This window comes from Pollachius pollachius (assembly GCF_949987615.1).
Source record: "Pollachius pollachius genome assembly, chromosome: 18".
In the NCBI taxonomy this organism is placed as follows: Eukaryota; Metazoa; Chordata; class Actinopteri; order Gadiformes; family Gadidae; genus Pollachius; species Pollachius pollachius.
Window position 1 is genome coordinate 6,116,593 of NC_136951.1, and position 22,500 is coordinate 6,139,092.

Below are 22,500 nucleotides of genomic sequence, written 5' to 3' on the forward strand. Positions count from 1 at the left end.
TTGTGCACGTGTGTCTTGGTGATACTCTTACTCATGCGTGGATGCCAGACGTGCTGCATGCATGTTTGCTGATCTGATTGATGCGCGGAAAGGTGGGGGTGAATGTATGTTTTGTATGTGTGTGTGTGCGTGTGTGTTCTTGATCTTCAACTTGTATTAGTGTACGCTCACCTACGTGTGTGTGTGCTTGCGTGCTTGTGTGTTCTGATGTTGTATATGCATTTTATGTGTGTATCTCCACACTCGAAGGCGCTTTTGAATGTTCATGTGTGTGCCTGTGTGTGTGTGTGTGTGTGTGTGTGTGCATGCCTGTGTGTGTTTGCATGCCTGTGTGCGTGCCTGTGTGGATGGTGGTATGTATTTGTGTGCGATGCTTGTATGCGTATGCCTGTTTGTATGTGGGCTGTGTGTGTGTGTGCGTGCGTGTGTGTGTGCGCGTGTGTATGTGCTAGCGTAGACACTTCCACCGTCACAAAAAGGGGTCGGGAGCAGCTCTGGAAGGAGCGGCTCTGGAAGGAGCGGCTCAGCGAGCTGTCTGGCGGAGGAGAGGGTCAAAGGGCGCGGTCGGGTCATGCTCAGTGGGGGCGGGTACTAGCGGAGCGGAGGTGTGGAGGGAGAGATGGGAAGGAGAGGCGCAAAGCAAACGGGATCAGTGGGAGATGAGCGGCAGGGCGCTCGGCCCACGGCCCTCTTCATTTCCTCCGTCTCTCATTCCTTATTTATTGATTTCTGTTTATTTCCCTCCTCCGTTCTTCTGCTCCTCTGGCCGGAGGAGCGGGCGTTTGAAAAGACTCTGAGAAGAGTCAATTGTTAGGAGTCTTCTCTGAGAGCACGACGAAGGTGAGGATGGGAAACAGCATTTTACCGCTCGCTCGCTTTTGTATTCATTCCATCACTCTGTTTCTCTGTTTTCTCGCACACATAAACACACACACACACACACACACACACTCATGCACCTAAACACACACACACACACACACACACACACACACACCTACACACACACACACACACACACACACACACACACACACACACACACACACACACACGCACCTACACACACACACACATGCACCTACACACACACACACACACACACACACACACACACAGACACACACAGACACACACACACACTTTAGAGAATGAGCGGTATGTTTATTAGCGGGTCTTGTGGTGAATACTAAGGTACCCCCGGGCCCATAAAAGCCGGCAGTTAAAAGCTGCTGTCAGGGAACTCCGTTTCCAGGGGGGAGAGAGAGGAGGGGAGAGAGGAGAGGAGAGGAGGGAGGGAGAGAGGGAGAGAAGGAGTGATTGGGTAAAAGGGAGAGCAGAAAGAGAGGGGAAAGAAAAAACGACAAGTCCTTGAAACGCAGAGCAAAGGCATGGTGAGGAAGAAAAAAAGCAACGCCCGTAGTTAGTGTGAGCACATCTGGACCAGTCGGAGTGAGAATATTTCTGCAACATCTGGAAAAATTCCCTGGAATTGAAGGGTCCCCTCCTTTTGATTTTTTGTTCCTTTTAACTTTTTCATTCAGTGCGATGGATTCGCTTGGCCACTCCCCCCCTCGGCGTGTAAACGAAGGGGCGTGGCCTGTAGTAACCCTGGCCTTCACTCACTTTATAGGGGGACAAAACTGGACCCATGTGACCAACCCTCCCCCCTTAGGGGTAATTAAACACTGTAGAAGTGAGTGGGGCGTCCAGCTGGGGGATCGAACCTGCAGGTCAGACCAGGACCCAATAAAAATACAGAAAAATACGAGAGAAAATGAGTCGTAAAAAAGTTTTCGCCCATAGCCTGTGGTGGCTTTTTTGGTTTTAATTGAAGGCATAAAAAATAATCTCTTTGTTTTTAGTTGTGCGGTTAGGGCACCGCTGGGACGTGTTTGTGGTTGGTCATTGGATTGGGTTATGATTTAGACCAGGAAAATTCTCCCCAGGCCTCAAGAATATATCATGGGTGAAACGGTACGTGTATCTGTGTCGAAACAAACGGTAGGGAGTCTGCAGTGCACTGACCGGGACGCACGGCCAACCCAACCACACATCAATCCAAAAAGAACAAATAGAGGTTTTCATCTGGACAAAAAGGTTTCATGTAAAGACACAAACCAATGGCGTAGCCTATGTACTGGAATTAATGAGGGGAAATCATGCACAGGAAGTTAAGTGATGCTCACGGACTCTGAGGTCCAGTCAGGTTCTGCTGATACGCAGTCGATCACACGTGCGCGTCGCCTGGTTGTGTTCAGTGTTCTCCAGCAAGGCGAGTGGCAAACAATTGTTAACTCGGATGTGAGACCCCTCCGCAGCAAACCTCCGCGGGATCGGAAACAAGGCCATCCTGACCTAATGGTGCGGCGACTTTGAGTTTTCAAGAGGAAAAACAATGGAGTGGATCTCACTTGGTGTCCAAACGCCTCTTAAGTCTTCTTGTACACTAACTAAAGACTGTTGGGCGTCTGCAGTCTGCAGCAGAAGGTCCAACCTTATTGCTCATTTTATTACGGCAGACTGTGAGACCAAAAGACCAGTCACCCTTTGATTTCCCGTTGATAGACTAATCGTTTCAAGTGGTCCCGTTTTTCTTAAGGCACTGCAGTGGGACGTGATTTGGCCGTAAGCTGCTAATGCATACTCTGTTGCCGTTGTGTTTAAAGGAATATTTGATGTTGGCACTGCTGTTTTGTTTATGTGTCCATGGGCTGTTGAGGGCCAAGCTGGCCGTGTTGTTTACCGTCATAATAAATACATGGATCATCGACTAATTAAACAGTTGTAGGCATCTCTTTTGTCGATGTACCGAACCGTACCGACTGAACCGTGGTACCATCTCGTTGAACGGACCTGACCTCGAGTTTTGTGAACCGTTCCCCCCTAGAATACATGTACTCCGTCTGATTTTAATATATGTTTGCACTGAAATTTACTCTTTGTTGTCTTATTGTGTTAGTATTGTGTTTACTGTTTGTATTTCGTAATGCTTTGTTACAAAGCTATTTTAACAGGAATAAACATGTTTCATGTAGCTGTTGATTATATTATATTCTACAGAGAAATGTGTGAGAGGTCATTGGAGAAGTTCTTATGCACAATTATCATACCTCGTTCTGGTTGTATGATCAGTTTGGAGTCATTGAAATGGATAGAGGCGTGAATGCGAGGGTGCACCCTCTGTCTGTCACTCTCTCTTTCTCTATGTCTCTCTCTCCATGCTCTCTCGCTTCTCTCTCTCTTTTGAAGTGTGAAGGGTCTCTAAAGGGGAACAAAAAAAAGAATAGCGGTCCCAGCGATCAAATAAACAACTCTGATATGTCTCTCGCTCTCTCTCTCTCTCTCTCTCTCTCTCTTTCTCTCTCTCTCTCTCTCTCTCAGTCACGCGCGCTCTCTCTCTCTCTCTCTCTCTCTCTCTCTCTCTCTCTCTCTCTCTCTCTCTCTCTCTCTCTCTCTCTCTCTCTCTCTCTCTCTCTCTCTCTCTCTCTCTCTCTCTCTCTCTCTCTCAGTCACCACACGCGCTCTCTCTCTCCTCTCTCTCTCACTCTCTCTCTCTCGCTCTCCCCTCCCCCCCCCTCAGTGCTAAGACCTCCAGGCTTTGTTCATTAGCTATGCGCCGCGAGCGCCTTTTGTGCGCTCTTCTCCGCGGTGCCATCCCTTAGAATCCCCGCCCTCCCCCTCCCCCTACCCCTCCCTCCCCCCCCCCCTCCCCTCGCCCTCCCCTCCTCCCCCTCCCCCCCCTCCCCCACCCCCCCCCCGGTGGTGTCCACACGTTGGCGCTCATCATCACTCATTAGGAGTCTACAAGTAGAGGGAGAGAGGTCTTTCTGTCCTACCAGGGGAGAAGAGGGGCTGTGTGTGTGTGTGTGTGTGTGTGTGTGTGTGTGTGTGTGTGTGTGTGTGTGTTACACTGACAGGCAGGTAGCCTACAGGGGAACCAGCTGCTGGAGAGGAGTAGAGAGAGCAGAGGAGGGAGGTGAGGAGGAGAGGGAGGTGAGGAGGGGACAGGAGGGAGGTGAGGAGGAGAGGGAGGTGAGGAGGGGACAGGAGGGAGGTGAGGAGGAGGGAGGTGAGGAGGAGAGGGAGGTGAGGAGGAGAGGGAGGTGAGGAGGGGAGAGGCGGTGAGGAGGGGAGAGGCGGTGGGGGTGGAGGAGAGGAGAGGGAGGAGAGTCGAGGTGCTTGATAATGTGGTGACTGATGGAAAGAGGGCTGGCCTCTGATGGGCCCACTGATGCACCAACCCCCAGAAAGGGAGGGAGGGAGGGAGAGGGAGAGGGAGGGGGAGAGGGAGAGGGAGAGAGAGGGGGAGAGGGAGAGGGAGGGGGAGAGGGAGGGAGAGGGTGAGAGGGAGAGGGAGAGAGAGGGGGAGAGGGAGAGGGAGAGAGAGGTAAAGGAGAACAGAGATAGTGAGGTTTTTTTTCTTATCATCAAAACTTTCGCCGCTGATGGATGAGTAGATGAACCGCAACTTGTGTGCTCCTGGAAAACAGACCATTGACCATTTTGAGTCCAATGCAACGGATGGGCTTGTATGTCAGAACATCATGTCCCATCCCAGCCGGGTCCGGCCACCTCCCTTGTACACTGAGCCCCTGTTTACCGGGACACGCAGGATGCTAGGTGGTTTTAGGTCTTTGTGTGTGTGTTTGTGTTCTTATGGACAAATATGAACAGCAAGAACCACTAGTGTCTGTGTTTGTTACTTTTTTTTATTTTTTCCCACAGTAATATCTTGCACTCGTTCTCTCTCTGTCTCTGTCTCTGTCTCTCTCTCTCTCTCTCTTTCTCTCTCTCTCTCTCTCTATCTATCTGTTGTCTTCATCCCTCTCACACTCCATTCCTCTCACACTTTTTTTCAAAGGCCCACAGTAATGGCACAGTAATGGCACACACACAGACACACACACACACTTACAAACTCTCTCTGTCTCTCTCTCGTTCTCTCTCTCTCTCTCTGTTGTCCCCATCCCTCTCTCTCCGTCTCACTCTGTCTCACTATCTCTATCTTGTGCTCTCTCTCGCTCCTCTCTCTTCCTCTCTTCCTGTGATGTACTCTGCTGTCTCATACCCAATGTCTCCCATGACTGGGCCACATGGTGTGTGTGTGTGTGTGTGTTTGTTTGTTTCCTACTGTGCAAATTGACCTTGCTCTTCCGCTGTCTGCGTGACTGTGTTTATTTATTTTCCATGCGAGGGGGCTCATCACTTGACTGGTCTAAGGCAATCTGGCAGTCTGTCCTTCTTGGTCAGAATTTGTTATTTGAGATAAAGAGGGGTTCTTTACTTCCCTCTTCAAACTCTGCCCTAAGGCAGGATGCGTGTTTTTGGAGTCGCGTCGTTGCGGCTCATTCGCTGATGACCCTGCTGGTAGCAGCTGGTGATGTCATCGACGACGTTTCATGTAAATAAGAGGTACACAACCTGTTGATTTACAGAAGGAATGTCACGTCTTCCCCCGAAAAAGTGAACCGACCGAGTTTTGCGGTGTCGCGGGGAATCAACTCCGGACGCTCCAATAAAAAAAGCCCTAATCTCTCATGTTCCCTCTTGTTTCTTATAGATTAAGGGACATTACAACATATCGGCTTATATTATATCAGCCTTTTGTGCCGTTTTGTTTTAGGAGAAATGTAATTGCCTCAGGCAATGAGAGACTTACTGTTTATCTCCTAAATCTCTTATCTCTACTGCTAGCCTTACTATTTTCTACCTACTATTTTCTACCTAAAATGTTCAAATTCTGGTGTGCCCTACACTTTACCACAGATATTGTTTCTCTAAGCTATAGTTCTACCACACCATGGCAGACATCTTCGATCTAAGCCTGTCTTACTATAATTTTGTCTACAGTACCACAGCAGGGCAGACATCTTGGATCTAAGCTTCTATAAATATAGTTCTGGTCTAAAGTACCACACTAATGTAGACCTCATGGATCTTAGCTTGTCCAACTATAGTTCTGGTCTACAGTACCACACTAGGGCAGACATCATGGCTCTATCGCCCGGGATCAGGGGAGAGTGTTGTCCTCCCACATGTTGCTTAAGGTCATCGCTGACAATACAACCAATCGTTTGGCTGACATCAGTTTAGGGAGTTATCTGATAGGACACGTTAATTCAATTAGGAGGGTAAATAAATGGAATATTAATCGATTGGAAGGACTTCTTTCACATGTTATACTAGAAGATTAGTAGAGCTTTGTGAAGATATTAGTAGCAGGTGTGTGTTTGTGTGTGTGTGTACGTGCTTGCATACGTGTGTGCGTGTATGTGGGTGTGTGTGCGTGCGTGCTTGTGTGTGCGTTGTGCGTTCATGTGTGTGTGTTTGTGTTTGTGTCTATGTGGCAGGGTACCCGTGGCATTTTGCACATCACAGTTTGTCACCTTGCATTAGGTACGCACGCTGGTCCCAAATGTGGTACTGAGCTCACAAGTCCCATCAGAAGGGCTTTATAAAGGCTCTCTGGTGGGATGCCCACAGAGATGTCTGTTCACAACCTCAACACCTTTCTGCTGTATATCGACGGTCTCGGTGGTACACCCTTTATGTTAAAACCGAAATAGTGATAGAAACGTGGAAAAGATATTGTACACATTAAATTCATTTCTCGCAAACACAACTCGTACTCATAATCGTACTCACGGTGGGAAAATGCTGGCCTTCCTTTTTTATTATGTACATGGAACGATCATTAAAAAAATATAAATTACACATACCTGTGTGTGTGTGTATATATATATATATATATATATATATATATATATATATATATATATATATATATTGGATAGATAACCGATGTTTCATTCCATCTCCTGTCTCGAAGGACACCTCTCAATTGTTTTGGTGTACGCCAGTCCTATTGGCTGACAGCAGCAACACAGTGCGTTCCTATTGGCTGCCAGTTAGAAGCGTGACATCGTGCGTGACGTACCGAGTGCCGTCCTTCGGCCCCTCCCAAACAGACAAAGATAATTCATCAAATGAAATCTACATTTGTTGTGTAAATGACCACATGCTGAAGGATGGTTAATCCTGCATGCCGTCCAATCCCTGTCATGTGACTTGACCTACTTTACTCTCTCTCTCTCTCTCTCTCTCTCTCTCCTCTCTCTTTCTCTCTCTCTCTCTCTCTCTCTCTCTCTCTCTCTCTCTCTCTCTCTCTCTCTCTCTCTCTCCCTCGCCCCCCCCTCTCTCTCACTCTCTCTCACTCTCTCTCATCCCCCTCACTCTCGCTCCCCTTTCTCTCACTCACCTGCATATCCCTTTCTCTTTCTACTTCTCTCCATCTGACTCTTGCTTCCATGCATATATCTCTCTCCCTCATTTTCTCTCTCTGATATTCCGGGTCAAATCTCTGATATGTTCTTGATATGCATCTGGGATACATGTAATTTAACCTTTCAGTCTTGTTTGCACCCAGAGCACTGTCACGATCCTTACTCCCCCTCCCTTGTTACTTCCATTTCCACCCATCCATGCATCTACCCACCAATATGTCCACCCCCCCATCCACCCACTCTCCCATGCAGATATCCATAGATCCACTCATATTTCCTTCTATCCACCCATCCACCCTTCATAAAGCCATCCATCAGTCTATCATTGTCATCCATCCCTCTACACATCCTTCCTCCATCCACCCACCCATCGCTTCATCCTCTATCAACCCATTAATCGATCCATCTAACCTCCCTCCACCCATCCCTCCCTAATATCGGTGCGTTCTTGTAGACTGGAGGGGTTGTGGGGACAGGGGTTGGAGCAGGCAGCTGGGGTGCACCCAGAGGTGAAAGCCATCGTGTTCATCATCCCCATAAGGAGTGAGCCGAGGTTAGCCTCGTCTCCGGAACAGACACTGTGTTTTTGTAGACGTGGAGGAGCCATCCATCCATCAACTCTAGTATACTTCTTCAGTAGTCCCTGAAATCAGACTTTAGATTCTTATCTAAAGTCTGATGGAAGACAAGCTCAAACCGGGTTGAACGGGGGTGTTTCACTTTCTTTTGCTTCATATTTGTTTCGGCCAATCACGCTGCCGGAGGTGGGTTTCTCTACATGCGTGTAATTGGCTTTTAACAGCGAATACAAACTCGGCCAGCAGAACTTGACTTGCAAAAAAGGGTCTGTAAAAGTTAAATCAACTCTGAGTATTTGGCAATTGTAGAAATACATTTATTGAAAGCTTGATCCAATCGCGCAAATGAGTTTGGTTGAATATCTCTGTAATGAAACAGCGAGCGGTTGCTTCGCTGTCGTCCTCCAGGAGTTCTGCTATGACATGGCTGGACCGCTGCCTCCGAGAAGAGGTATTAGCAACATTAATAAGCAATGTTCATGAATACATGCCAATAGCATGCTGGACGTACAACACAAAGATAGCTTCGATTAGGTTTCATATATATGTGTTTATATATATATATATATATATATTGGTGTCCTGACACAGGGCTGTAGAATGTATCATTACAATAAGCATAGGGAATGTCACACATCCATATAGAAATGTATATATACATGCCATCCCATTTGATTTTTAATTTAACAATCTTGTGTTAAATCTTCCAAGTGAGGGTGAGCCAACTGAGCTCGATAGAAATGTGTGCTATCTCGATATTTAGATTAGATCATGGGAACTCATCAACACATGTTCATGAAATAATTATTTTTAATCAATATTCCTTCTTCCTTAGTGTACAACCGCGCCAACCAGCTTGAGATGAACCCTAATGCGTTTCATTGAAAATGTATTTGGGATATGTCCACAGTGTGTGCATTCAACACTGCACTGGGCAGATTGAAACCAAAGTGATGTTTGCCTGTGTTGAAGTCTGCCTCACTCCTCTCTGAGGTCCGGCTGATGAGAAATATGACCAGCGGCTACTTGTATTGAAATATTATATATAATACATGCTGATTCAAAAAAAAGACAGATATTTCAACACAAAAAGATGAAGATAACCCCCCACTGGTAAAAGAAACCTTGTCTTTGATGTATGATATGATATGCATGTAGTTTACAGCAGCCGTCGCTATGATGCTAGTTTGTGAGATGAGATTTGTAAGATAAGAATTTCCAGAGGGGAATTTCTGCGGAAACCCAGGGCTATAGTTATACTATCTAGCTCTAAATATACTGCAGTATCTTGATCGTAGGTCATTAATTCAGAATGAACCTCATAGGTCACTTGGAGGGCTTAGGAGACGATAGGCTAGGAAATACAGACCTGGCCAGATGATGACAGGTCTTCAGGCAACCAGGGGTATGGATCCAACATGGCTGTTGGTTCAGGCATCGTGAGCACACCCTGCTTATACAGAGGACGTGAGAGGGAGCGCCCACCCTCCAATCTTCACCGCTGTGTGTGTTTGGGCGTAATCTCCAAACGGGCTGGACGTTAATTGCTGCAGGGGCCTAACGTATGGAGCGAGGATCTCTCTTCCATAGGGGAAGGTTTTTAAGTGTGCGTGTGTGGGTTAATTTAGCAAGCTGGCAGGAAGTGTGCCTTGGAACCTAGCCTCTGGGCGGACAATGTGAGGCATAGGTCATAGGTCAACAGAGCTCCTGACCCCCACTCCTACATTCTTCCTTTGATCAGCTCCACATTTCTGCATTCAACTTTAAAAGTGATCTCAATGTAAGAAAACCAAGCATTTATTATGAAAAACCAAACCTTTTTTCAAAATAAGCAAACCGAGACAGTTGCTTGTTCTCCTGTACTATTCAGGCTTTTTTGCTCATGGATGCCTACAGGTAGCCTGTGGATATAGGGGGGGGGGGGCTGGGTCTAACCCAGAAGCGTTTGGCGTGAGCACGTCCAGTGCTGTACAACACAGGAGTCTAATACGGTCCGTCATCACAAAGCCCCGACCCTAATCGCAGTAGAGGCGCATCAACGGGTAACCGATATCATCAGGGCTAAACATAGCCTGCTCTCATAACAGCCCCGGGCCGTGCATATGGGCGCTAATCCCACCCATATCGGCGGTGTTTCCCAAGATCCGTCCCCAACCCTCCCTCTCTCTCCCTCCTCCGTCCCCTTTCAGTGTCGACGTTTCACAATGCAGTTGTGAAACGTAGGCAGTGTGCCAGCGGGCAGTTGAATCATGGGTAGGGGCTCTTGTCATGTGAACAGCTCCTGTTGGAGATCCATGGTGGGATAGCAGCGACTTTCTAAATGCCTCCCTGTGTCTTCGGTCCCTGGTCAACAACAACAGGCCCGTCTCGTACCCGCTCAGCGGTCTGTCTCAGAGCTCTGCGACGCCCCCGCCGCACAAATTACATTAACATGGTTTGCCCAAGGACGCCGACTGCTGCGCCGTTTGCCCCCCAGAGAAGTGCCCTGACGCCGTGTCGGTCCCGCCCTCCAGTCTCCTCTCCTTCCTCCCCGCTCTAACCTCGTTTAGCACACTCTTTAAGCTCCTCTGTCTCTGTTCTAGACCCCCCGCCCCACCCCTCTGCCCCGTCTGGGTCCATTCACCAAGCGCTCTCCCTTTTGAGTTAAGGGCTTCACAAGAAGCGGGACAAAGGGCCATGGAGGATCACACAAGGAGCTGTTGCTCTGGTTGTGATCTCAGACCCACCCACTCGCTCGTGCCCCACGGTGGGTGGAGGGGAGCCGAGGGCCTTGTACCGAGTTTCACCAGATAAACGCGTCAACTGATCTAGTTTTCTTAGCCTTCCCTGCACAATAAGCTTGCGTGTTCGACGGATGAGTACGTGAATGCCAGCCTCGTGCAGCTGCGTGGAGGGACAAAGCGCAATTATATATGAACACGACGACTGATAATTGCCACGTAGCAACGGACCACACAGCTGGATAAAGTGATGTAAGGTTTTTGTCTTCCGCTTGTTTCAGTGTGGATGGGCAGAGCTTCGCAAAGTGAGTATAGACAGTAGACTTTTCACAGGAAGAGGTTGCAAGTGTTTCCAAGGTCTCTTGCTGTGACATCCCACGATGCACTGGGGTCCCCTGCTGAGAACCCGCTTCTTGGTCGTGTCACACCATTTGAAAACCCATGCGTTAGACAGCAGTTTATGGGACCTTGTGTGGCTTGCAGTCGTGTGTGGAGGAGCTGAATCTGAGAAGCCTCTGCCTCTCTATTGGGCATAGGCTGTGAGGGCATTAGACCATCCAGGGCTTTGTTCAACAGCAGGAATCCACTGAGAGTGGACTCTGGTGCCACGGTGTGACCGGAAGATGCTTTGATAGTTATGTGAAGTTTTAAAAGAGTGCCTACAGAGACAGCAAGAGGTTACTGAGCTTCAGGGCACACATGCTTTGTTTAGGATGTTAAACATAAAAAATACAAATATTGGCCAGAGCTGAACGAAGGTATGAGCAGAAGATGGGACAATCTCTCAAATGCACGTATTGAAAGCTATGAACGTCTATGAGCGCAATTCCTTCTTTATACACCAACCACCAGTGGCTGTTTTGCAAAAAGTGTGTCATCGTATACAGTTGAAATCACTATGCACAATAGGGCCACTCGCGTTACCAAGAGCCCATGCGTGTGTATGTGTGTGTTTTCACACTGAATCTGAGTCGGGGAAGAATGGTATTTGGTGTGAATGAGCCGGGGCAGAGAGGTGTACTGTTGGATCATTTCAAAAGCAGCTCAGTGCAGCCCTCACAAAGCACAGTGGCTTAATAAGTCTTTCAATAAAACTGTCCCGTTAAACTTTTCTTTACTGCCGGCAACGGTTGGTGTTTGACTTAAAGGATTTAAGGGGGGGAGGGAGGTTGGGCAATTGAAACGATTAGTTTGTCAATATATCATAAGATGTAGCTGAACGAGGAATGTGTTGTAAGATCAGATAACAGTAAGATTAACTAAGTGTGTCACATAAGTACAGATACAGGACAGCAATTAGAATAAAAAAGAGAGCAAAAGGGGTAAATAATGATTTTGAGAGAACATGTATATACACACAACACTGCACTGTAGCACTGAAGGTCTGGTTTCTGAATACTGTTTCCATCCGAAGCCACAATAGGCGTCTGTTTTGTTCTATTTAAAATATATGGCCTTACTTTCCATTGGATCGGACTAATCCATAGACTTATCCAAGTCAAGGGCAAATCATGGAAAAGTAGTGAGACGACGGCCCCGGAGCCATGACGGAAATGTACTCAAGCCCTCGGCACTTTTGGATATTTGGGAAAAGTCTGTGAACTCATCCAAGTGTTTTTAGGGAGGGATTGTGGCTTGCTTATTTTTCCGACACAGAATACCTTATGAAATAGTTAGGGCACCACGGAGGCTGGTAAACCCTGTGAAAGTCAATACCCCCCCTCCAGCCTCCCGGGTCACCCCGATGCCCCAGGACCTATTGGGCCCGCACGCTGTGCCTGACCTCTCCTCCCTCCCCATTGGATGGCTGTGGCCGCTCACTTCCTGGCTCCTGATTGGCCTGAAGGCACCCAGTGGAGGGGTCTAATAGAGAAGGGGCAGAGTGGAATATCAGACCAGTGTAGTGTTTCTATTGTTGAGAGTCTTGATGTCCGTGAAGGGGGGTTGTTTTGTCCCTCTGTGTCCGTCTGCCTGTGTGTCTGTGTTTCGGTCCGTCTGTTTTCATGTCGTATGTCTTAACTCGGTAATCATTTACAAAACAACTCATAATTCTATTATTCCTTTTAGAAAGCCAATAAGCCGGTCAGTTTAAGGACATCTTGCTCAAGGGTGTTGACATGTTAGACTGCGGACACCGGGGTTTGAACCCAGGACCTTCCGACCTATACATATATCCATGCATTATTTTTGGTATATATTTTTTTCTTCTTCTTTATTCGCTTGGTATGCACTTTTATCCTCCCTGCCGCCGCTGCCTTAGTGGAGGGAAGGTAGGGGCTTGGGGGCACATTGAAAATATTCTCCTTCTCAGGAGGGAATTTGTTAATGTCTGGGAGGGGAAAACAAATCCGCTGAGTGTGCGTATATAGCGTACACACGCCCAGATCCTGTTGGACGTGTTCCACGTCCATGACAAGCCTCAAACAGAGGTCATGACCCCCCCGGGATAAGGAGAAGAATACCCTGATGAGAGGTAATCTCTGACAGGACGAGGCTGAGGTCTGATGGAGGTCCAATCTTCTGGCCCTTCGCAGATAGCTGACATGCTTTTAATAAGAGCCTCCACGATGGCAACCATCGCAATTACCACCCGGGTGTCATCCGCAGCTGATGTTATTGGAAGTTTGTGTGGAGCGCTCTTCAGTTGAAAGCAAAACACATCTCTCAGCGTGCTTCTTAAAGGGACAGCTGCATGATGTGGAGGACAACGTTATATTTTATTCATCCCGGTTCTTTTAGAGAACGCTTTACCGATGCCAGCGGAAAATTGTGACTGTCAAAGGTGCTCTGCTCAAAGATAAAACCATATTGGTCATAAAGTAAATAGACATGAAATGAGCCAAAAATATCAACATAAAAATACAGTAAGACGTTAAAATATTACATTGTGAAATATAGATGAATAGAAAATGTACATGATGTAATGTAGGAAAATCTATGATAAATTAGTAAAGTAAACTATAGGTAAGTGAAGACACATGCTGTGTTTATCAAAATAAACACACTGTAAACTACTAGCTAAGACCACATGAAACAAGAGTTACTCACTCAAGTAACTCTTTGGAAAAATAGTTACTTTATCCAAAGCCCCAAACTCACCTGTAAGTGACTTTGGATAAAATAACTTGCTTGGTGACTGAATGTTAATGTTGAGGGGAATCAGATGTTGTTGATGGATCCCAGAGGGTAAATGCAGGTGTCACGGCAACATAAGTACAAAGAGGGAGAGGCGTAGAGGAGAGACATAAAGATATTTTCAAAGGAATGGTACCTGTAAATAAATAAAACCACACAGGGTGTTTCAAGAAAAGCTCAGTTGGTGAAATGAAAAGGAGCGGTGAGCGCATTAAAGCTCATCCAAATCCAGCTAGGCATGACAGGGCCTCTGCTGACAACTAAAATGCGAGATGTGTTTCACTTTCACAATGGTCGCCGTGGTAACAGAGGTTTTACTACGCCTGGCAAATGCATCAAGGCCCTACACAGGAACTCTGACCTCGACCTTGGTCGCCATGGTTACGAGTATACTGCAAACAATGTCCCGTTCGATGGCTAATTCACACTGCTGTATTCCATAAAATGTCCAACATTTCACAAGGTTTCTTCTTGATTCGAGAGTTGAGCACTTGATGTCTTTGTCAAAAAAAGAATTACTTTACAAACTTTTACTACACTTTTGGATTATCTTTGAGAGTCACATCACGATCAATGATGTGTATACTCATAATAGCGCTGTAAGACGCTATCTTCCAAATGTATTCTGCCTAATGGCGTGTATACTATACAACCTTTTGAATCCAACGGCGAGGCTATACAGCCACACACCTTTAGCTCATTAAGACGTTCTTCCAGTGGGTTCCTGTTCGTACAAAGAGAGCCTTTTTTTCTGCTCGCGCTCCATGGCCTGAGCTCTGTTTCATTAGCCAGCGCTTTAAACTCTACGGTTTCATTAGCGTTAGTGACCTATATTTAACGAGGGGACCCCCACCCTGTTTACATTGCTCTGATTATTCCCTCTCTCCCTCTCTCTGCCTCGCTCCCTCTACGTTTCTGTCCTTCTCTCTTTCCCTTTCCGTCTTTTTTTCCCTTGCTTTCTCCCTCCCTCTCTTTCGTCCCCCCAACTCTTGCTGTCTCCCCCTATAACGTTTCTTTCCCTCTCTTCCCATCCCTCTCTCCCTCCTGCTCTACGCATATCTCTCCCTCCCACCCTCTCCCTCCGGAAGTGAAAGGGGGTAGGAAGAAAGAGAAGAAATGGAGATCAAACATGGTTGGTAATCAGGAGCCTGGTACTGTATGCATACTAGGGGGCTAAGACAAATACGAACACCATGTGATAGAGAACCTTTTTAATGACCCAACATGCGTACACCCCCCCGCCCCCCCCCTTCCCTGCACATGGCCGGGGGGGGGGGGGGGGAGGGGACGGGCGGGGGTAGGCACGTTACATGCCGGAGCATCTGCCGTGCATGGCTTTCATCATTTACTTCAAGGTACCCAGGACATTTACTTCAAGGTACCCCCCCCCCCCCCCCCCCCTCTATCCCTTCCCACCGTTGAAATGGATGGAAGCTGTCCAGCAAGCAGAGAGAGAGGAGGGTGGGGGGGTTGAGAGGGGTGGGGGGTGAAGCAAATACGTTTCAAATGTACAATTATTCCACAGGACTTTGCGGCAGCCGAGTCATTAAGCGTGGCTCTTTTGAAGGGAAACCCCTGCAAGCCTTGTCGTGACTTGACTTGCCGGGGGATTCCTTGCAGCTCTGCCCAGCGCTTCATTACATCTCATTCCATTCCCCTTCAATGTTGTTTCGTTCAAGGTCGAGGTCAAGGTTCGGAAATTAGTTGGTTACTTTTGTGTGTGTGTGTGTGTGTGTGGGGGGGGGGGGAATGCTTGCGACCTATTTATACATAAAAGAAAATGATCAATACATGTGATAGGACCTACACTATGAAGAAGAGTAGAAATTCTCCAAGAACCAAGTCAATTTGACATGAATAGACTTTATTCAAAGACCCAGTCTTAAATGGCTACACAGGCCACATTCACAACCCTAAATCTCTCGGAAGGACAAGGGGATATTCCCATCACCCAGATGGAGGAAACCATGACAAGGAAGGCCGAAGATGGATTCCCTTCCAGGGACTGGAATAGGTGCCAAGTGGACAGAAACACAAAAACAAACCAAGCAGAACCCAAGGCCAAGTCATTCAGTCCTTAATATAACTTGGCATCATCCTATTGACCCAGTCCTCTCCATCTCCCACGCTTCTGGGGTCTGGTTCCAGGTGTGGATCTTAGTGCTCGGGGAACAGTGCTGAGAGGGAATCGCATTCCGTGGGAACGTTCTTCCAGTGGACCACTCACAGTCAGGGGATTTTTCAGGCCCCTGTCTGTCCTTTCGGCTTAGCCCAGAATTTGGGGGGGAAAAAAGTCTCAGTTGACTGGGAGCTGGAAGCTCACATGCTAACGCGCTAACGTCTGGTGACAACGCTCGGAGCGCTGTGGCGTGTGTCACTGTGCGCCCTTTGACCTTTTAATTCGGGCAGGAATTTGCCTTGTGCCCAAAGAAAATTTTAGCTTGGTCAAGATGGGAAAGTTCATCATGACGGAGCGCGCACGTTTCAGAGTCTGAATGAGATTCGTTCTTCATTGGCTGAAACCGCAGGAATAATCAACCATAAATTGTTATGAGAGGTTTATGATTGTGTGGGATGCCCCGTGCAAATCTCCCATTAAAGGCTGAATATTGTTAAAGAGCTGTGTAATCGTGTTGGAGGCGTTGCTCAAATGTGTACATGGAGGCGGTTGCGGTAATCATGAAAGGTTACACTGATAGTTGATGAAGTCAATAATATATAATGCCATAGTTTGGTGGCACATGTTCATTTCACAGTTGTTGGTTTAACGTCGCCGGCCAGAGAAGTTTCAAGTAAAAGCCGGGAAACGCCTTTGTTTTCCTGCTCCGTACAGCAACAGAAAGAGGAGGCTTGTTGAAGTCATCCATGGCTTTTTGGCGTGATCTCAGAGTGTCTGCGCTCGCTCCCACTGGCCCAGACTTGCTCTGACTCGGTCCGTACGCTGAATCATCCATCACGCCAATCAAAGAGTTGAGCAACAGATTTAAAGGCAGACCAGACGCATCTCGTCTCCACTGGTACGGCGGGCAAATGGGTTGTACACACACGTTTATTTCCACATGCTAGGATCTGTGCCACACACATACACACTCACGCAGGCAGGCGGGCGTTCGCACACGCTCGCTGATGCATGCACGCAAACACACTCACACACGCATGCCGGCAGCGAACGCTCGTGCATGCACGCAAACACACGTGCGCTCGCACACACGCACACGTACAGACACACACACACACATACACACGGCCTTGTGAGCGCAGCGCTCCAGAGCCCCAGACAGCTTATCATGGGGAACTAATTCAATATCCCTCTGCCTCTGTTTTAAATGTCATTCTCTGAGCTCATCTGCAGTGGCGGCTGCTTTTTCATGGTGGAAATAAAAGGCAAGTATATATATTGGTCTCTCAAAACACGGGCCACATTGTACGTTTCCGCTCCTTATTCCTATGTTTACTCCGATAGCCAAAAGGTCCTTGCGCGTACTCAGCACAGGGAAGGCTTCGCCAATGAGGTACGCTTGAGCTGGCCACTCGATAAAAGACCTTGCCAAATCTCGAATCCCCGCTCTCTCTCTCTCTCTCTCTCTCTCTCTCTCTCTCTCTCTACGCGAGCCCAGGAAAAGAGCAGCCTCCCGTCTTTCCGTCGCTCGCGTGTCCATAATCACAGGGATGGACTCAGATGCCCCCTTTCATTTCCATTCGAAGAGGACAAGCGGCGATTTAGCCGTATAGATCGCCACTGGGGTCAGGGGTCAGCTGCTGCACAGAATGTATCCATGCACGTTGTGTGTGTTTCAGTCCCAAAACACAGAAGTATACTCACTTTCATCCTGATGCGATACATGTGCTCTATTTTAACCATGAAAGGTATGAAAAACAAACAACAAAAACATAACAGAAAAATTTCCGATAACACTGGTCCGCATTATATCCGTCTGCGCGACAGAGACAGCAGTAATGACCGTGTTGAATGTGGCGTCACGCTGCCATCAGTCCCGCCATTGTATCAGATAATGACTTCCCTATTGAGCCTGATTTTTCTGATCCCCTTCCAGCCCTGTACCCCCCCAAGACAGACAGGGAGACGCTCTTCGTACACACCCACCCCCTGTCCCCCAGGACATCTATATGGAGATGAGAGCCACACACATGTATCTGCCGTCTTCGTCCTCCAGCCCAGCCCCTCTCTGTAGACGCAATCCCAGGCAGGCCTTCGGGGGGGGGGGGGGGGGGGGATCAGATGAGGATCAGGCCTGGTCCCACTAGAAGAGAGGTTATGGTCTTTAGGACGGTTAAGGCCGTTGATGCTGATGACGCTTTTATCCAAAGCGACTTACAAGTACACTTGTCAGAAGAAGGAGAAACAATTTATCGCAGACTGCACAGTAAGGATGTTCATAGAACCAAGTGCCAGGCACCAATATTCGCTAGATTAACCCGTTCCCTGTGTTCAACAAAGATAGCTAGGATAAGATGCTGCACAACTATTATTTACTACTATTTACTACTTACTATTTACAACTATTTTAAGTGCCAGGACTATTTTAAGTATGCACATTAAGTGCCAGGACGTACAACATACACAAAAGTGCCTGATAAAGCCTGATAAAAGCGCTTTATCAGGCTTCCGTCACCCGCAGTGCGAGAGAAGGGTGCTCAGTAAAAATGATCAAACTTTACCCACATGCCCCCAAATGCACTGCTGCCTGCTATTGGTCATCGATAACACATGAAGAATAACAGTCTCTGGTCGCTGTCAATATGCATCCGGATATTGGATGATTGCATCCCAAAAGGACGATTGCGTCCCGCTCTCAGTTTACTTCAAGGTGAACCTGTTGGAAGCAGGGATCGCTGAGATTGTGAGGGATTGTGCGCATGAGTAAGACGGGCAGGGAGAGGAAGATGATGGATACATGCTGGGAATCTCCTGGCGTTGTCAAACAAACAGCTGGACTGGCTACGCCTCAGCCTTCAGCAGCCTTCGGGAGCTGCGGTGGGCATTGGCAGATGAGGATTGCGGGGAAGGCAAGGGCAGGGCCAGGGCATGTCGACGTCTGATGCTGAGAGGTCGTTCCTCTGCTGAAGCACACTGCCTTAGCAGACAGCACCTCCTACGTCTGCAGTGAGCCTGTGCGAAGAGCGTGAGCAGCGCCGAGAGGATCCAGTCTAGTCTCTGATGTTCACCATTGCTTCTCCTGCTTGCTGCATTCTTGCTTTCTTTCTGTTACTGTTTCTGACAATTGTTTGGATTTTATCTGTTTTGTTGGGAATTGCTCCCATTGAATTCAGATAGCTAATCGTATTAATTCAGATAGCTAGGAGTATGTAGGGGTCAGGGCATCCTGCCCTAGAACCTTTAGGCTGGAATTGGAACCCCCCCTAGCCACTACTCTGTCCTAGTCCGCAAATATCGCTCTCTCTCTCTCACTTTCTCTCTCGTTCTCGATCTCGCTCTCTTGCTCTCTCTCGGTTTCTCTCTCTGTTTTGCTTTCTCTCTTTCTCTCCTTCTCCTTTACCCTCTCTCTCTCTCTCTCTCTCTCTCTCTCTCTCTCTCTCTCTTCCTCAACTCGACCCCCTCTATCTCTCTCTCTGAGTCTAACGCCGGTCTGTGTCTGTGTCTCTCGCCCCCAGGGTTCCTGAAGCCCCAGTGCTCCTTGGCCCCTCCCCCCCAGCGAGGTCGTCCAGGTGAGGGCTGCACCTGCTTCAGCGGGATGTGTTCCCTGCACCAGCGCCGCCTGGCCACCGGCAACCCCCACTGTACGTACGCCGTCGACCTCTGACCTCCCTACTGCATGATGAAGGTGTTAGCGTTGATGTCCAATATGCAAAAGGCTGTATTCACTACAACAGAGGATTTTGTTGGCTGTGTTGTGTTTTAAGTTTGCGTTACATTCAAGTCACTGTGATAGGTCATAAGTATTGAAACTATAGAAATCTTTATTATGAGGATTATTACATGATTGATTCAAGGTTTGGTCAATCTTGCAAAATGCTGATTTTCCGTGCTAAGAATACTTAACGATTGTTAGAATATAAAATATGGGATGCTGAGAACTTTTGACTGTGGCTATGAATACCAATCTTACGAGGTGATATACTAGCAGGAATCATTTATTTCTTTTGATTTATGAATATAATTTATTTCATATTAATTTATTTGATGGAAATATGTACAGTGCAGTAAAGTGCAATCGATTCCTACACACAAACACACACACACACACACACACACACACACACACACACACACACACACACACACACACACATCCAATACACCAACACAAACAGCCTGTCATCAGGGGCGACTTCCAGACGCCCCTCGCCAGCCAGGGCCCCGTCTGGTTTTATGATTTATGGCTCCTCTGCATGTGGAGCCCCCTTGTTGACGGACAACCCAACAGATGTCCATGAAGCCAGTGTGTTCCTGTGTGTACCGTCTGGTGAGGCCAGTGTGTTCCTGTGTGTACTACAGTCTGGTGAGGCCAGTGTGTTCCTGTGTGTACTACAGTCTGGTGAGGCCAGTATGTTCCTGTGTGTACAGTCTGGTGAGGCCAGTGTGTTCCTGTGTGTACAGTCTGGTGAGGCCAGTGTGTTCCTGTGTGTACAGTCTGGTGAGGCCAGTGTGTTCCTGTGTGTGTACAGTCTGGTGAGGCCAGTGTGTTCCTGTTTGTGTGTGTGTGTGTGTGTGTGTGTGTGTGTGTGTGTGTGTGTGTGTGTGTACGTGTGTGTGGGTGTGTGTGTGTGTGTGTGTGTACTACAGTCTGGTGAAGCCATTGTGTTCCGCTGTGTGTTTGTGTGTGTGTGTACTACAGTCTGGTGAGGCGAGTGTGTTTGTGTGTGTGTGTTGTTGTGTGTGCGTGTGTGTGTGTGGGTGTGTGGGTGTGGATGTACAGTCTGGCTAGGTCTGTTTTTTCCTCTGTGTGTGTGTGTGTGTGTGTGTGTGTGTGTACTATAGTCTAACATGTATTAACCTTTGATGAAGACAACACACTTTTTTAAACACTGTGTTCAGATCCAGATTTCCAGATTTTCTTGATCTCTTAATCACGAAGTCAACTGTCAACACCAAAAATACAGAAACGCAATGAACATGAACGAATATATATAAAAGAATAGTGTTTGTTGTTTTTTCTTGAAAGCATGCGTTTTGTCATGTTACTGGAAATGGAACAGGAGTGGAGGACCTCAGCTAGTCAGCTGGTCAAGGTCAGAGGAAAGGAGACACAGAATCTGAGGGCTTTTGTACAGATTATGTTAGCATGTGAAGGTTATGGGGGTTAACGAAATACGTGTTCCTCAAGGTTTCATCCAGTTCTGAATCGATTTTGGGCTTTATCAGTTTGACGTTGTTGCAATGTTAAGTGAATCAAAAGATAATTTTGAATTTGTGCTTCCTTATAAAATAAATACATTCACAGGGCTTACAAAATATTTCTGTCTTTAACCTGAGTTTCGGAGCATTTGACCCTCGGATCTTCTGTTGTGACTATTGTTCATCTCTTTTCTGGATGAATTAAGTACTTATCCACAGCTTGAGTCATGAAGCCTCAGTCCACCTCTCACTTGCGAATAACACCTGTGAATAACTATGAAATAGTTACTTTTTTTACGCACTAACCCTAATCCAAAGTGTAAACATGGTTTCACTTAATAAAAACTGGTGTAGAGAAACATATCCTTACATAAAGTACTACTTATGTAATGCTTCTTCTTATGTAATGCCGCCATCGCAGGCTATATTTATACATTCATACATGTTTTTACATATATTATTTTATTATCATCTTTTGTTATTTTCTTTGACAGGTAAACATGTAAAAGGTAATTCCATTCAAATTAAAGTTTGTGATCAGGCATTTCATGGCCTCACGTTTCACAAACGTGAGGTTAAAACGCAGGGCCATGAGTCATTGCAAGTTCAACCGGTAACTGAAAAAATATTGACTCTTTGTGCTTTTTTGGGCTTTTTCCTCTTCCTGAGGAGAGAGTATGAGCGTGACAAAGAGGTTTCAAATCGTGGACCCTCTCCCCTCTGTTTCACAGGACAACCGACAAGTCTGTGCATGATCTGTCAAAGGCACACCATCTCTCTGCCGGCTCTCAGGACCTTTCGCGTACCGCTACCTGTGATTGATTTGCAACATTTTTACTGTCAAGGCTGGCTGTGGGGGTGGATCGGCTTCCTGTAAAATTAGAGGTGCCTTGATTAGAAGACGATCGCTCTTTTGGTTTTGCGTGAAAAAACACAGTTCTTTGGTCCTTTTTAAAAGGGGTTGGTGTTTTTGTAAGCTCTCGACATGCTAGAGCTTGCTATCCGCGAACTACTGGAGTATGGATGATTTTTGGCCTTTGCATTTGAATGGGGATGCATTTTTGCCATTCAATGTACGATTTGATCACGCCGTTTGAAAATGCATTATGCATTTGGCAATTCAATATGCCAAGTGGCAGTGCAATCCGAATTATTTTGATTTGAATGAAAGCTTAATCAATTGCATTCCATATTGCCGTGGTTTTTTAGTCTCTTTATTAAAATGGCAATGCAATTTGCAAACGGCCATTCAATGTGCCAGCGAAACAACTACAACAACAGTCTATTGCATTTGAATTGACATGTCATCACCCCCTTCTGGTCTAAAAACTCAAATGGCATTGCAATCTGTCATCCTCTCGTCAAGGCGGGTTCCTGCGCGCATTCTGGGATGACCCGTCCCTTCTCTGCCTCTGATTGGCTGATCTCGACATGACCAATGAAGGCAACTAGTAATATCGAGA

General features: G+C 47.1%; 1 protein-coding gene across 1 annotated transcript in view; it reads left to right on the plus strand.

Moving 5' to 3' along the window:
- Positions 1–22,500, plus strand: part of LOC307089736 (retinoic acid receptor RXR-alpha-B-like) — a 109,398-nt gene that overhangs the window by 16,377 nt on the left and 70,521 nt on the right. The window contains exon 2 of the mRNA XM_079756151.1: positions 19,354–19,479. Coding sequence (XP_079612277.1) covers positions 19,354–19,479 — 126 coding nt within the window. The remainder of the gene's footprint in view (positions 1–19,353; positions 19,480–22,500) is intronic.